At 40.9% G+C, this 15,410-nt stretch overlaps 2 protein-coding genes across 2 annotated transcripts; both read left to right on the top strand.

Annotated features, from left to right (window-relative positions):
* The first annotated feature begins 1,506 nt into the window (after window positions 1–1,506).
* LOC149297992 (indolethylamine N-methyltransferase-like) lies at window positions 1,507–7,770 on the top strand. Its single transcript, XM_089487940.1, has 3 exons — window positions 1,507–1,660; window positions 3,656–3,863; window positions 7,332–7,770. Exons 1-3 carry the CDS (start codon window positions 1,507–1,509, stop codon window positions 7,768–7,770), a joined length of 801 nt encoding a protein of 266 aa, XP_089344066.1.
* Window positions 7,771–10,424: 2,654 nt separating this feature from the next.
* LOC149297991 (nicotinamide N-methyltransferase-like) lies at window positions 10,425–12,434 on the top strand. The gene is made up of 3 exons (XM_089487853.1): window positions 10,425–10,572; window positions 10,867–11,074; window positions 11,999–12,434. Exons 1-3 carry the CDS (start codon window positions 10,425–10,427, stop codon window positions 12,432–12,434), a joined length of 792 nt encoding a protein of 263 aa, XP_089343979.1.
* The last annotated feature ends 2,976 nt before the right edge of the window (window positions 12,435–15,410 follow it).

Raw genomic sequence — 15,410 nt, 5'->3', positions numbered from 1 at the left:
TGTCCATTTGGAGCCACGTGTAGCCGGTAGCATTCCAAGCCGTTTTGGCCCCACTAAAAGCCGTTTTGGCACTTGTTGGTGAGGTAAAGTGTGTGGGGGGGGGCTGTATGTAGGAGGGTATATATCAATGACTAATAGGTAGAAGTAGCCAAAAAACAGGGGCTGGTCTCATTGATGGTTATGGCTGAGATTGATGGGTCCAACATCCTAAGGATCAACATGATAGAGGTTAGAACAAGTGGTCTAATTGCTGTTATTATCTTTGATGTTTTACTGTGGTTATTGGTTTCCTAGGTTTAGTTGTTCTGTCCCTGGGTTATCTCTCTACCTCTCTGCATTTCTCACCTCCAGACCTATTATTTATGACACCCCACTCAACCCCCCCCTCTAATACCATCACTTGTTTTAAGTTCTAACCTCTATCATGTTGATCAGTATTGCTTCGGACCTGATGAAGGGAGGTTAACTCTCGAAAGCTTGTCTTTTAAATATTATGTTAATCCAATAAAAAAAGGTATCACCGCATACTCTGCAATACTCTGTTTTTGACATCGTATATATATATATTTTGCTCCAATAAATGTTCTTTATCTGAAGACCTGAAGGCTGTCATTGCTGTCAGTATTGTGTTAAAATAAACTTTCATTAGTCAGGGAATCAGACTGGGTGATTACAAACAAGACATTTTATTGTTTACCACAAGGAAGTAAGATAAAGATTTATGGTGTCTGTATGGCAGATTGGGCTATAAAAACATAATATGACTAATATGCAGGTATCTGAAAACATTATATTATACAACAAACTAGAGCAGTTTTTAAGCAAACAAAAATGCAAAATACTTTTGAAACTGTAGTTTTCACGAGAGTTCCTTTTCAAGCAAACTGCACAAATGTCAAGAAATGCACTTTGTTTTTTGGGGTTTTAATTTATTGCAATATAGATTTCTTGGAAGGGACACGTTTGTTCAAATCGGGAATATGGAACATGATATTGTTTTAGAGATTATATCTAAATTTTGTCACTGCCCCGTTCTGGTGAAAACTGAACAATGTTCACTGTCCATTTCTTTACATATTGTCTTTTGATATATGTGTGCCAAGTGCCTTTCCCCTCCTAGTGAAATGGTTATTGTCATAGTAAGTGTTTATTTAGCGATGAACCCTATGGCCCGCCATATGTTTGGAGAGCTGTGTATGGGTTAAATTTGTTCTCTGTGGCTATTCCAGCATCAATTAACCAAATCATTCTAGTTTGAATTAATATTCTGCAGATAATCTGCAAACAAAGGGTTACAAACATGAAACCCAGATTAGCAATTCAATATCTCTGCGCACTACAGTTTCTTGTTCCCAAAATATTTGATAAAATGCCAACTCTTTTTCATATAGAAAGAACATGTCTTTGCGATTATAACTTAACTTATAGCTTCGCCACTCCCTACAAGGGACTAAAGCAGACACAAGAGTTGTCCTTGCACATTGTCCTTGCCAACTAACCAACATAATGGACGGAGAATTCACAGGCAAAGAAATATATCAGGATCTATTTAGTCCTAGAGGATATTTAGATACGTATTATGATCCAAAAAAGGGGATTTTGGTAACAGATGGCTTTCTAGACTTTGCACTGAGGAAGCTTCATGAGGCTTTTACAACTCGTAAGTACAAATTGTAGAATCAGCTTTCCTATTGAAAAAGTATCGGTGCTCTTAAGACTTGTGATAGTGTTTTCTTGAAATATAGAGCTCTTCTGTAGGTGAAAGAAAGAAAGAATAAAGAAAGAAAAAAAGAAAAAGAAAGAAAGAACTGCGTCAGTAATCACTTACATAATGATCTGCAGAAATCTAATACACTGATAATTTTAACTAAAACATACCTATGTGAATTATTAGCTTAGTTCATGGTTTCTGTTCATCTTCGTGTGCCCATATAGCTTATATTAGAAACAGCATATAGACATGCACAGAATCATATATTTGGAATCTGGACTTTGACCAGTCATTAGGTTAATGCATTTTTTAAAATGTTTACATATAAAGAAGTACAACCCTTTAGCGCAATTGCTAATCTGCATCTATTTTGCAAAATTATACATTATTATGTTATGCATTTTATAAAACTATTTTATCCAAACGATAATTTCTTTCAAATTCTAAATGTTTTAAGCTTGGGTGGCATGGTTAGATATTCATTAGAATCTATTGAGAAGTTAAGCCAAAATCTGATATAAGAGAATGTTGCAATCAGAGACGGACTGTGGCCAACAACAGCTCACACATACTTTCCCTATCCAGTATTTGCTATTCTTTTAACTCTTACTCTTCTTCGTCTCATTTGAACCGTTTCCCATAAATTATCCCTTCCTACCCCTCGCCATTCACTTAACCAACTGTCAGGAAAATTTTGCAAAAATGAATACCATTATATCCACAATTATTTTAAAAAAAACTAATAAAAAACTGCTGTACAGAAGAACATGCAGTGTCTTTGTGGTCATGTTCCATGATGAGTGTGCCACACTGGTGCAGGAACGAGGTAACAGAACTATCTGCATTAAAGAGAAGAAGGATCAAGCCCAAGAGAAAAAAGCAAGAAAGTAACTAAAACATACGCTGTAATTGACCAAGGGAATGTCCCCCTGCCTTAACTTTACTGTCCTTCAGGGTGTTTTGCACTGCTTGGGTTGTTCACTCAGTATTAGACCAGAAGGGTGCTCACAGTGAAGGACCCAAAACGTACATATACAAACGTTGCCAGTACCGATATTTAAATATGATTTTAATACTTGTTGCAGAGAGTGCCCTTAGACTGGTGATGATTAAGCAGCCCTGGCGCTTTTAGGCCAGTTGCTGCCTGATAATGTAATTGCGACCATTGGCTGGAAATGCACACCCGCAGTCTATGTTTTTCTGCTCATGAAGCATGTGGTTGGATACCACCGGATCTGCCACTGGGGGACAGATCAAGTGAGTGTGTGAGACTGCTGGCCAGCGGCCCACGAAGCATTTGTCCTGTGTGCCAGATAGCCAGTCCAGGTCTGGGGATGTCTATTCCCGGGGGTAGCCAGTCCAGATCTGGGGATGTCTATGGGGTAGCCAGTCCAGATCTGGGGATGTCTATTCCCTGGAGTAGCCAGTCCAGGTCTGGGGATGTCTGTTCCCGGGGGTAGCCAGTCCAGATCTGGGGATGTCTATGGGGTAGCCAGTCCAGATCTGGGGATGTCTATTCCCTGGGGTAGCCAGTCCAGGTCTGGGGATGTCTATGGGGTAGCCAGTCCAGATCTGGGGATGTCTATGGGGTAGCCAGTCCAGGTCTGGGGATGTCTATTCCCTGGGGTAGCCAGTCCAGATCTGGGGATGTCTATTCCCTGGGGTAGCCAGTCCAGTTCTGGGGATGTCTATTCCCTGGGGTAATCAGTCCATTCCCAATTTGTAAAAACATAGGACAGATTTTTTCTAAGAATACCGTTTTTATACATATGACTTTATTACCACTCTTATTTCTAATATGCATTCTACAATTCTTATTCTGTATGCATTTCCATTTTGATCCTTTACTTCTCCTTATTTATCATAAATACAGAAACTGTATGTCTCGTATGACCTTTAGTATCGGGAAATACTGAAAAATGTATTATTCCGATCAATCTGTAGGTGGTGTGAAGGGAGAAGTTCTGATTGACATTGGCCATGGACCCACCATTTACCAGGACCTGTCAGCTTGTGAATCCTTTAAAGAAATCATTGGTGCTGACTATACAGACCGTAATCGAGAATACTATGAGGGTGCGCTGAGGAATGATCCAGGAACCTTTGACTGGACAGGCGTTATAAAACAAGTTTGTGAGATGGAAGGCAAAGGGTATGGCTTTTAGAATAACACATTATTGAATATTTATATTATACATGGGGTATATGTATAAAAAGTGATTCCAGTGCAAGTTTTTAGCAAATTATATCTTACATCTGCTTCTCTGAACAAGTGTTTAGTGAGCATTTAAAGTTAAATTAAATAGGGGAGAGTTTGACAGAACAATGTAGGGAATACCAGGTAATGGGAATCCCGGAAGTAGTTACTAAGTACTTTATAAAAACAAATCAGAGAGGTTTATTTATTAAAGAGAGCTTGCAAGTTGGCAAAAATGTGAGTTTGACAAAAATCTCATAATTCGGAAATTGTTTTAACAGCCATGGCATCATATGTAAATTTGGTAAGGGCTGTCAGTGTTGGGGTTGAAAACCTAATTAGAAAGAGCTAAGCAGAGAGTTAGAAGAAAGTGGGTCAGGTTATAGAAGACTAAATGTTCCAGAAGTTTTGAGGTCAGGGGAGCAGGTAGTTAGGTACTGATACAGGATCCAGATAGGGTTGAGCAACCCAGGCAGCTGCCTGGGGAACCTATATCGGGGGGGGGGCAATGCTGAGCCAATGAGGTCCAGGCTCTTTGCTTGCAGTCCTACTGATGAGCGGCAAGCGGTTTTATGTAAAAAAGACTGGGAGCTCGCTAAAAAAATAGGAGGTGCACCGAAGAAAAAAGCCATGCGAAAGGTAAGAGGAAGAGGGAGGAGCAATGTGATAGGGAGAGAGAAAGCTGGAAGAACAGGATATTAACCAATGCCATCAACCAATGAATACCATCAACCAATAAAGTGCAACTGCCAGAGGAGCTCCCTGCCGTCGACCAATAGAGTCGCTAGTACGGACCCTTAACTCCTGGAGCGGGGAGACCAATGGTCTCCCCAGGCCTAGTTTTGGCTTCAGGAGTTAAAGGTCCAATAGAGTCGCAATAGAGTCGCCAGCAGGGGGCAGGTGCACTTCATTGGTTGATGGCAGAGGAGGCCTCCTTCCGGTGACCAATAGAGTTGCTCGTACAGACCTTTAAAATCCTGGCGCCAAAGCTGCTGCGTAGTGCGTACCGTGTTAACCCCATATTAACCCCTTCTTACAAAAACGGCAAAACGAACATGTAGAATGAACATGAATATTCGCCCAAACCGAACACAGGAACAGGCGAATATTTGTGGAATGCGAATATTTTTTTCCCCACAAAGACGAACACAAAGAGTTGGCTGGTGCCCAAGTCTAGTGTATACAGTTAGCATGTGTTTGGTGTTGCTTTATGATGTTAGAGTATGTGTTAGTGTATGGTTAACATGTGTCAGCATATGGTGGTGTATGTATGTTAGTGTATGATTTTAGCATGAGTGACTGGTGTTAGCGTATGTTGGGGATGTTAGCGTGCAATGTTAGCATAAGTGTGTGTCAGTGTATTGTGTCAAAAAAAATTTCTAGCTGTAACATAATTGCAGAAGAGTTTTCTAATGACAAGCCTTTTAAACTTAAACTTGAATTAAAGAACACAACCTGCTATTGGAACACAGGAGTGATGGTTGCTGATAAGTGGCCTCTGTGCACCAATAAAGGTATTTCATTAAGATTAACAAAGTCTACACTGTATTTCTGATCCATTTGATATTATTTTTAATGGACAGCATTTGATTTTGAATGGTAATCTGCACAAATTAAAAAGAGTGGAAATATAGCTCAAAGGCTATTTCCTTATCCATTCAACTGTTCCAATATCCAAACCCAAATAAACCTCATGAGCCACTGCAACATCAAGCTATAATAAGGCCTGATTAAATTATCTAGAATAGAAAACAATTGCTTTAGAGTACTTGGAATAGCTATACAAATAGTAACTAGTTATACGACTAATGTAGACTTTAAGAGCTGAAAAGCTGCTTCTTTAACATTTAACAGACGTTTACTGCCATAAAGCACAGAGGGAATTCCAATAAACTGTGAAAGCTCAGAATCATCCCTTCTATTCTATAACTGAGTCTCCTGATAACCATAAATCTAAGCACACACCTGCACACAACAAAGTTTTACATGGGTCACGTATAGCACATGGGCTAAACCACCTTGGGATGGTCTGAAAAGCTATATTCTTACGGAAGGATATCAGCTTTGTATGCACCAGAAGCACATTTTATGCACAACTCTCTCTGTGTAGAATATTAATTAGCACACATTTCATTGATTATGTATTAAATTAAAGCAGAAATGACCACAGATATAACAATGTATACATTTCAATCATGTTTCTTGATCAGTAGAAATTCACAATGTATTCACTTTTTCCAAAGTTTAAAACCTCTTTCAAATTGACAAATGTAGGGAGGACGCATGCCACTCAGACAGTGGTGTAACAACAGGGGTCGCAGTAGTTGCAACTGTGACGGTGCCGGCCTTTGTAGGGACCCGGTGACCCCTGCAACCCCTTGTTTCTATCTCTCTCATTACCGGTTTAAAATTGCTGAGGAGGGGCCTTTCCGACCTTTATAACCAATTTTGTAACTGGTACGGAGAGAAACACAACACTCTGTGCAAGCAGTGGACCAAAATCTGCAGGAGAGGTAAGGAAGTGTATGTATGTGAGCATGGATGTCTATATAGGTGTATGTGGCCATGGATGTGGATGTACACATATGTGTGAGCATAGATGTGTAAGTGGTGTGGAATGGAATGTATGTTAGCCTGGCGTATGTGGAATGAGTGTGTGTGAGTGTAAGTATGTGTAAATTTGTGTAAGTGTGTTTACATATGTGTGACATAGTGTATGTTGGAGGAAAGGGACAATAATGGCAAAGACAAGCTGTTTGGGTGCAAAGATGGCACAGATAAGCTGTTTGGGGGCACTGACAAGCTAGAGCAAAGTTGGAGCAGGCAGGCTGTTTGGGGGCACTGATAAGCTGTTTGGGGCAAAGGTGATGATGCTTGGGGGCCCTGGGGCAATTTTCCCAAAACGCCTTGCAGTTTCTATTTATGCCCCTGCACTTAGAGGCTTAGTTTTGGAGATGAAGACACTTTTTACAGTATATTGTTACACCACGAAGCCCATGGGATCTAGAGGAAGTTTTGGAATTGTACAAAAACCAAGAATGGGCATATCTGGACCAGGGGGCACTAGCAATCCATTTCTTGATTTTTAAAGTTGTAGGTTAGCAGCAGAAATGGGGAGGCACACATTTCTATGTGGAATTAACTCAGAAAGAGGCAATAAGACACTTTACTCCTTAAAGGACGAAATAGAATGACATTTATAATATAATATTGTCACACAGAATAAAGCACACTTACAGGTTAAATGGAAATCACCAGATAGAAAACATTAAAAAAACAGTCAAAAGATATGTTACCATTAGACAATTAGGGTAGCTGATAAATGCATAGCCGCTTTTGCCTAACTGCTTACCTCTGTTGTTAAAACAAAAAGGAAAGAATTGTAGAATAATACAAATATATATTTTTCCTTTCTTTTTATAGAACAACTGTGGAAGAGAAGAGAGAGAAACTAAGAAATACAGTGAAAAGAACTGTGAAATGTGATGTCACAAAAAGCAAACCATTGCATCCTTTGGTTTTGCCACAGGTTGATTGTGTAATGACCCTCGGTTGTCTAGAATGTGCTTGCAAAGATCTTGACACCTATCGGGACGTCCTTAAAAACATCTCATCGTTGTTAAAAATAGGGGGGCATTTAATTATTACTGAGATTCTAAATTGTACAACTTACTACCTGGGGGGGAAGTGGTTTTCTTGTTTGTCATTATCTGAGGAATTTTTGAGAAATGCCATCACTGAAGCAGGTTATGCTATTATAGACCTGGAGGTTATCCCCAGGCCATATGACAAAGACCAGTATAGGCTTTGTGACCATGACTCAAGCTTTTTCGTCCTGGCTCGGAAAGTTCGAGATATTTAGAGGACTGCTTTATTAAATCAAAACACATCATATAAGGACCACATGTTCTTATTAGTAAAAAAAAATTACATACTAACGACTTAATACCTTCCTACGCTTCATACTAACTCTGGATGCTGAAATGTTAAACTATATAATCAGGTCATATAGACTCACATGGCAATAATGAGAAAGCAGAAAGAAAGCAATTTTTTATCTAGATTATAGAATTTTAAGTAAGAAAATTTACTCTAAATTTGAAACGGAGATCATTTTAAAATATTTTAACAAGAAATCACTTTTACAGAACAGAAATGGGGTGTTTACCTATATCTTTAGAAATTGCCTATTTTAAAGAGTAAATAAACCATCACATCAATCTGAATGCAATTATTGTATTAAAAAACACAGAAGGGTCACCAATTTTCTTTTGTGTTATGTGATTGGGTAGAAGATGTGCTTTTTTGGAACAATTTATCATGGAAAAAAACCCTAACCTAAATGAAGAAATTTAGAAATTAGGAAATTATTATTATTTAACCTTGTAGGAACAAAGTAAATTTTTTTCACAAAATTACATGACATTTATTTATCTAACCTGCATAAAATGTGTAATCTCAAAATTACTCAATAAAGGTATTGCATATTCTGCTGTGGAAGACTTGTGTCTTGTGTATGTAAGAGATCTACTATACAAAAAAACAAAAAATATTAGTGACTACATTTTTGTAACGCAAAAACGCTTTTTGTAAAGCAATTGGAATGTTGCATGATGGAACTCAAATACATTTTTATATATATATATATATATATATGATTTGATGTGCATTTTTTTATTTTATTTTTTGAGAGGCCTTTATTCGAGCTCAACTATAGAAAGGGATTTTTTTTTTCCCATGGCTTTTACCCTTTGAGGGCCAAGTAGGGGTTCATTTTCAATATCCACCCTTATGACACACCTCCCTTCACCTCAACATTTCATTTAGGGCAGGTTAGACAAGGAAATCATGGATCTCCCCAACCAGCCTTAGTCCCACTGATTAAGGCGCCCTAGAGATTGGGTCATGGATGGGTTATATACCGTATTTGCTTGATTATAAGACAAGGTTTTTTTCAGATGCAAATGCTCTGAAAAATAACCATCTTCTTACATTCTAGGTCATCTTCTAATCAGACCTCAAATAGACGTCTGACTACAAGTCTAAGATCCAGATCCCCCGCAGCGCTGGAGAGGAACCGGATTCTCCTCTCCGGCAGCCAGATGAGATCTGTGCAATGTGTGCAGAGTACAGAGTGGCATATAAGGGAGTTAAAAGCCATATCTGTGAGGCAGAGTGGCATATAGGGGGTATAAGGCAAATCTGGGGGGGCAGAGTGGCAAATAGGAGGTCAAGAGGCATATATATGGGCGGTAGAGTGGCATATAGAGGTGTATAAAGCATATCTGGGGGGAAGAGTGGCATATAGGGGAGTTAAAAGCCATATCTGGGAAGAAGAGTGGCATATAGGGGGTATAAGGCAAAACTGGGGGGCAGAGTGGCAAATAGGGGGCCAAGAGGCATACCTGGAAGTCAGAGTGACATGTAGGGGGGTATAAGGCATATCTGGGGGGCAGAGTGGCAAGCCTGAGGCAGAGAATTTTTTTTTATCAATCATAGTTTTTATTAAATATGAAAAAAATCGTTTACATGTGAATTAATATTTACTAGTAAAACTAGTAAAAAGGAAAGTCTTATATTCAGGCTTTTTCTATTTTTCCTAAATTAATATTCAAATTTTGGTGGGTCGTCTTATAATCAGGGTCATCTTATAATTGAGCAAATATGGTATATACCACACACCACATCCCACTGGACAGATGAAGCAGGGAGAGGGAGGCTCTGCATAAGATCATTTAGACCACCTCATCACATTGAGTATGGGTTGGGCATATTGCTGGACTCCTATATACCCCAGAACCAAGTTAACTAATTTACCCTAAAGTTCATTAATACATTTTCTGGGGGTCCTCTATTTTTTATTTATTTTGAAAAAGTAACATATATTGTTTTTACTATAGGAGAGGGTTTGATGATTGACATGTCATTTCACATCACTCTGGGATTGCGAGGTAAATATGTGAGCTGGAACTTGCATAAATTGAAATCTCTTGTGGTCGGGTACAGCCTAATTACATGTCCTCAATGTTCAGTGAATTCAGCCATGTTTATTAAATGTACAAAGTATCTGGATAAATGGAACATACAGTCTGGAGTTGATTTAAAGAAATCTAGCTTTATTGAGTTTTTTGGGGGGGAGGGTCGCAGTAGGCTTTGGCTAGAACATTTGTGATGGAACTTATTACGCTGCAGCAAAGGAATGTTTTAGGGGTGTTTTCCCAGGACAAATGATAACCAATCTAAAAAGTTTACCAAGAGAGTCACTCCCAGTCCAGTATAAACTATAAATACCGATTTCTAAAACACTTGTGTATCTAGGGGGAGGCAACTGGGGACACAGACTGTCTTATATTTGGAATAATATATATCTGTCTCTTTACATATCTACTTATTCAGCTGTTCTGTAGATCTCTACAGATCACATAGCCTCAAAGCAGTAAAAACGTACCCCCGTGTATTTTTTTTTTTTTCCTTCAATGAATTGAAGCCTATTCTTGAAGCAGAAGATAAGTCACAATGGAACCCTACTCAGGCTCTCAAAAATATGTCCAGGATTTCGGCGCACGGGATTACTTTGACACATACTACGCTCCAGGTACTGGAGCTTTGACTGGAGAATGGGTCAACTTTGTCTTAACAAACCTTCACAAAGCTTTCTCTCCAGGTAAAGTATAAATAAATGTGTTGACGTTGTGGATATTTAACATTCGTAAATATACAAATTATACTTAGCAAACTGGGCAGATGAGCAGCCTTTTCCATTGGTAGAAGTCTAGCATGTTTAACACTATGAAGCCAGAGGTTCAAAGCATGGGGCAGTTTTTATAGCTTTCTCTTAGTCATAGCTAGGTAAAAAATTATACATATACTGTATATATAATTAACTTTTATAACCTAGAAAATGTGTGTGGGAAAAATATAGCAGCTGAACTATTTGGATGTGTTGACATTAATTAAGGTGGCGTTAAAGGAGGAGCACTGATCGATATTGGTGCCGGACCGACCATCTATCACCTGCTGTCGGCTTGTGAGGTATTTGAGAAAATAATCACCTCTGATTTTCTTGAGCAAAACCGTTCTGAGCTGCAGAAATGGCTGAAGAAGGAGCCGGGGGCGCTAGACTGGACCGACATTGTCAAACATGTTTGTGAGTTAGAAGGAAACAGGTACAGACCACGCGATATTGATTTGCTCTGTTTATTGAGGCAAAATCAGTTTTATTTATGAAAATGGTTTCATATGGTGAAAAAATAAGAAATACTTGTGTACATTTAAATAATGCAACATTTCAAAGGATAACATTTTACTTAAGATATTTTGAACACGGGAATATGGAAAAAGCCTAAGGGAATTTAATGGTAGATAAGATCTACTCTGCCCATCTAGTCCCTGTAGCCCATTTTTTACAGTTCTTATCAGGGCCGGCCCAAGGCAAAATGCCGCCCCCCCCCCTTATCTACCCTTCTTCTCCCTCCGTCCCTCCCCCCTTATCTAGCCTTCCTCTCCCTCCGTCCCTGCCGCCCCCCCCATTATCTACCCTTCCTCTCCCTCCGCCCCTGCCGCCGCCCCCCCCCCTCCCTTGTACTTACCTTTCAGCAGTCCTGCGGCGAGTCTCCCTGTTCGGTCTCGGTGCCGGCTTGTAATGCTGAGCGCCGGAAATCTTCCGGCACTCAGCATTACAAGCCGGCACCGAGACCGAACAGGAAGACTCACCGCAGAGGAGAGAGAGAGGGGCGCCGAGCGGGTACTGACAGCTTGGTAAGCGAAAACCACTCGGCGCCCCTTTCTCTCTCTTTCGCTTTAATAAAAAAAAAGGGCTTGGGGCCGCAAAGTGCCGCCCCTTCAAAAGTGCCGCCTGGAGCGGTTGCCCCACTCGGCTCCATTGTCGGGCCGGCCCTGGTTCTTATTTGGATTCTTTTCCAGTACTGGTGACTTCTGCAGATGGGCTCTCCAGTACTATGGAATACATCTGGCCACTGATCTGTACAGTGGTAGGGCATTCTCTATCATATGGCTGCATTGAAGTTAAGCTAGATGATCAATACAGTGGATGGAAAGTGCCAGTACTAATATGCATTTGCCTTTAACAGAGAGAACTGGGAGAAGAAGGAAGAGAAACTCCGCAGAACAGTGAAGCAAGTTCTAAAATGTGATGTCCTAAAAAAGAAGCCATTTGAGTCGATAACGCTGCCACCAGCAGACTGTGTGATAAGCTGCCTCTGTTTAGAGGGTCCATGTCCTGATGTGGCAGCCTACTGCAACGCCTTGAAAAGTTTCAAGGATTTGCTCAAACCTGGCGGTCACATCATAATTCAAAGTTGCTTAAATGCTACATTCTATTTAGTGGGTAAAAATAGATTTTCAGCACTGGCAATATCAAAGGAGCAGGTAAAGGAGGCTTTTGAAGAAGCAGGTTTTGAAATTGTGAAAATGATAGTAGTCCCACGAGAGGACAGATCAAGGATGGATATTGGTGATTATGACAGCCTTTACTGTGTCCATGCCCGTAAACCAGATACTAAATGAACACACTACTTAACACAGTGTTCATGCTGGTATTAACCATAATAACCAAGATATAATGTATATTGAAAAAACATTTTACTGTACAATAAAATAAACACATGTCTTTCAGCCATAATTCATGAATTATGCACAGTAGTTGTCGTTCAATACTATTTATTGCATGCATCCACGGGCGTAGGAACCGGGGGGGACGGGGGGGACGGATGCCCCCCAGGAAATCATAAGGGGGGACCGATAATATAGAAATCCCCCCCAGGGCTGTACGTGAGTCGAGTGCACTCACAGCTGCCCAATCAGCAGCTGCCGCCTGCAGGACTGGTTAGGGAAATCCGTGATCTCCCCAACCAGTCCTGCAGGCTGCAGCTGCATTAAGGTCACACTCACCAGCGTGCTGTCTGTAACTGAGCGCCGGGGCGACGGGATATGACGTTTATATCCAGCCCCGGCGCTCAGCATAAACAGCTGTGCGCAGCCGCACTGCACAGACTGCGAGCGGCAAAAAGGAAAGTTGGAAGAGAAATCAGAAAGGAGGAAGAGAAATCAGAAAGGAGGAAGCGAAAGCATAAAGGAGGAAGAGAAAGGTAAGAGATGTGGAAAACGAAGGTGGGGGGGTATGATGTGGAAAACGAAGGTGGGGGGTATGATGTGGAAAACGAAGGTGAGTCAGGTGGGTAGGTAGGTAGGTAGGTGGGTGGGGGGGTATGATGTGGAAAACGAAGGTGGGTGGGGGGTTATGATGTGGAAAACTAAGGTGGGTGGGTATGATGTGGAAAACGAAGGTGGGTAGGTGGGTGTATTGGGTATGATATGGAAAACGAAGATGAGTGGGTGGGGGGGTATGATGTGGAAAACGAAGGTGGGTGGGTGGGGGGTTATGATGTGGAAAACGAAGGTGGGTGGGTGGGGGGTTATGATGTGGAAAACGAAGGTGGGTGGGGGTATGATGTGGAAAACGGGTGGGGGGTCTGATGTGGAGAACAAAGGTTGTGGAGGGGGGTCTGATGTGGAGAACAAAGGTTTGGGGGGGTCTGATGTGGAGAACAAAGGTTTGGGGGGGTCTGATGTGGAGAACGAAGGTGGGGGGTCTGATGGTAGATTTGTGTGTGCATATACATATGGTGAGGCATGTGTATGGGTAATTGGGCAGGCATATGTGTTTGTGTATAGGGCAGCTGTGTATATGTGCATGTATGAGCATACGCGTGTATGGGCAGTGTATATGTGTACGTCTGTATGGGCAGTGTATATGTGTACATCTGTATGGGCAGTGTATATGTGTACGTCTGTATGGGCAGTGTATATGTGTACGTCTGTATGGGCAGTGTATATGTGTACGTCTGTATGGGCAGTGCATACGTGTACGTCTGTATGGGCATTGTATACGTGTACGTCTGTATGGGCAGTGTATATGTGTGTATAAGGAGTGTATTTGTCTTATAGTGAATACGTCTGTGTAAGTATGTGCAAGGGCAGTGTATATTTATGGGGAGGCGTGTGTGTGAGCAGTTTATGTATGTTTGGGCAGGCGTGTATAAGGGTAGTGCATTTGTGTGAGTACTGGCAAGTGTGTATCTGCAGGCAATTGCAGCGTATATGTGTGTTTTTGTGGGCAGGCATGCGTAAGAGCAGTGCATATGTGTGTATGAGCAGGCATGTCATACTTAAAGGGAAGATAATGATTCCCTGTAACACATGTTTAACCCATTGTGTGTATGTTAGTGTGTGCATGTGTGTGTATGTTATTCAAGTGTTTAAGCGTGTGGATATGTTCCTGTGTGCATGACGTGTTAGGAGTCTTCGATTGTTCCTTCAGTACATCATAGTAGTCTCTGTGGCCGTGTCCAGTGGGGTCCATCTGTGGTTGTAAGATTTTTCTTTTTTTGTGAGTTTCTGTGGGAATTTTCTCCCATTCATCTAGTAGAACGTTTTATGAGCTGAAGGTGATAAACCAAGACATTTTAGACAACACTATGCTTTTAACTTTGTGAGAACAGTTTTGGGGAAGGTCCTTTTCTATTCCATCATGACTGTGCCCCAGCGTACAAAACAAGGTCCATAAAGGCATGGTTTGCAAAAATTCCCCACAGAAACGCGCCAAAATCTTGTGGAAGTCGTTCCCAGAAGAGTGGAAGCCGTTATAGCCGCAAAGGGGGACCAACTACATATTAATGTCTATGTATTTAGAATGCAATGTCATAAAAGTCCCTGTTGGTGAAATGGTCAGGTATACACTACCAGTAAAAAAGCTATCCCCCCCAGATTTTTAGGGGTTCCTACGCCCATGCATGCATCAATAATTTTTAGCTATGAGCAATTAATTAAAGGAGCACGTTGTATTTTTTCTAGACATGTATAACCAGCTATAGTAAATAAATAACTGACTAAATGTGTAGTGAAGTTTATTGCCTAAAGGATGTTGTAGAGGAACATAAAAACGCCCATCTTATTGCATTTACTATGCACTATGTATAGCCAAATCAAACTTTTTTGAGTTTCTAACTGACATCCTCATACCTCTCAATGGACAGTTTCTTCTTGAAAGTGAAGTCCCTTTCAATCTTTCATCTAGAACTAGAAATCACAGGGCCCTGGTGTGAAAATTGCCCTGAGGTTCCCCAACTTTAACAACTGGAATGTGTCATCATTGCCTCTTGCCCCCCTTCCAACCCAAATTTACTTATACTCACTAACACACATGTACAGATTCATTCTAACACACACTCCATCACACCCAACTTACAGATACATGCTCACACACAATTGCACATCCTCACACACACACACAATTACACATCCGTGCTCACACACACACACAATTACACATCCATGTTCACACAAGTATATATCCATGCTTACACACACACAATTACACATCCACATACATACATCCCACCTCCCGCCCCCCACGTTTACCTCTCAGTGGTCCTGCAGCTTCTTGTCCGGCTCCAACCCATGTAAAGGGATCATAAGCCTCTG

Source organism: Sceloporus occidentalis, unplaced genomic scaffold (assembly GCF_023333645.1).
Source record: "Sceloporus occidentalis isolate IW3139 unplaced genomic scaffold, rSceOcc1.0.p SCAF_35, whole genome shotgun sequence".
NCBI classification, from domain to species: domain Eukaryota; kingdom Metazoa; phylum Chordata; class Lepidosauria; order Squamata; family Phrynosomatidae; genus Sceloporus; species Sceloporus occidentalis.
This window is presented reverse-complemented; position numbering and strand designations above follow the sequence as displayed.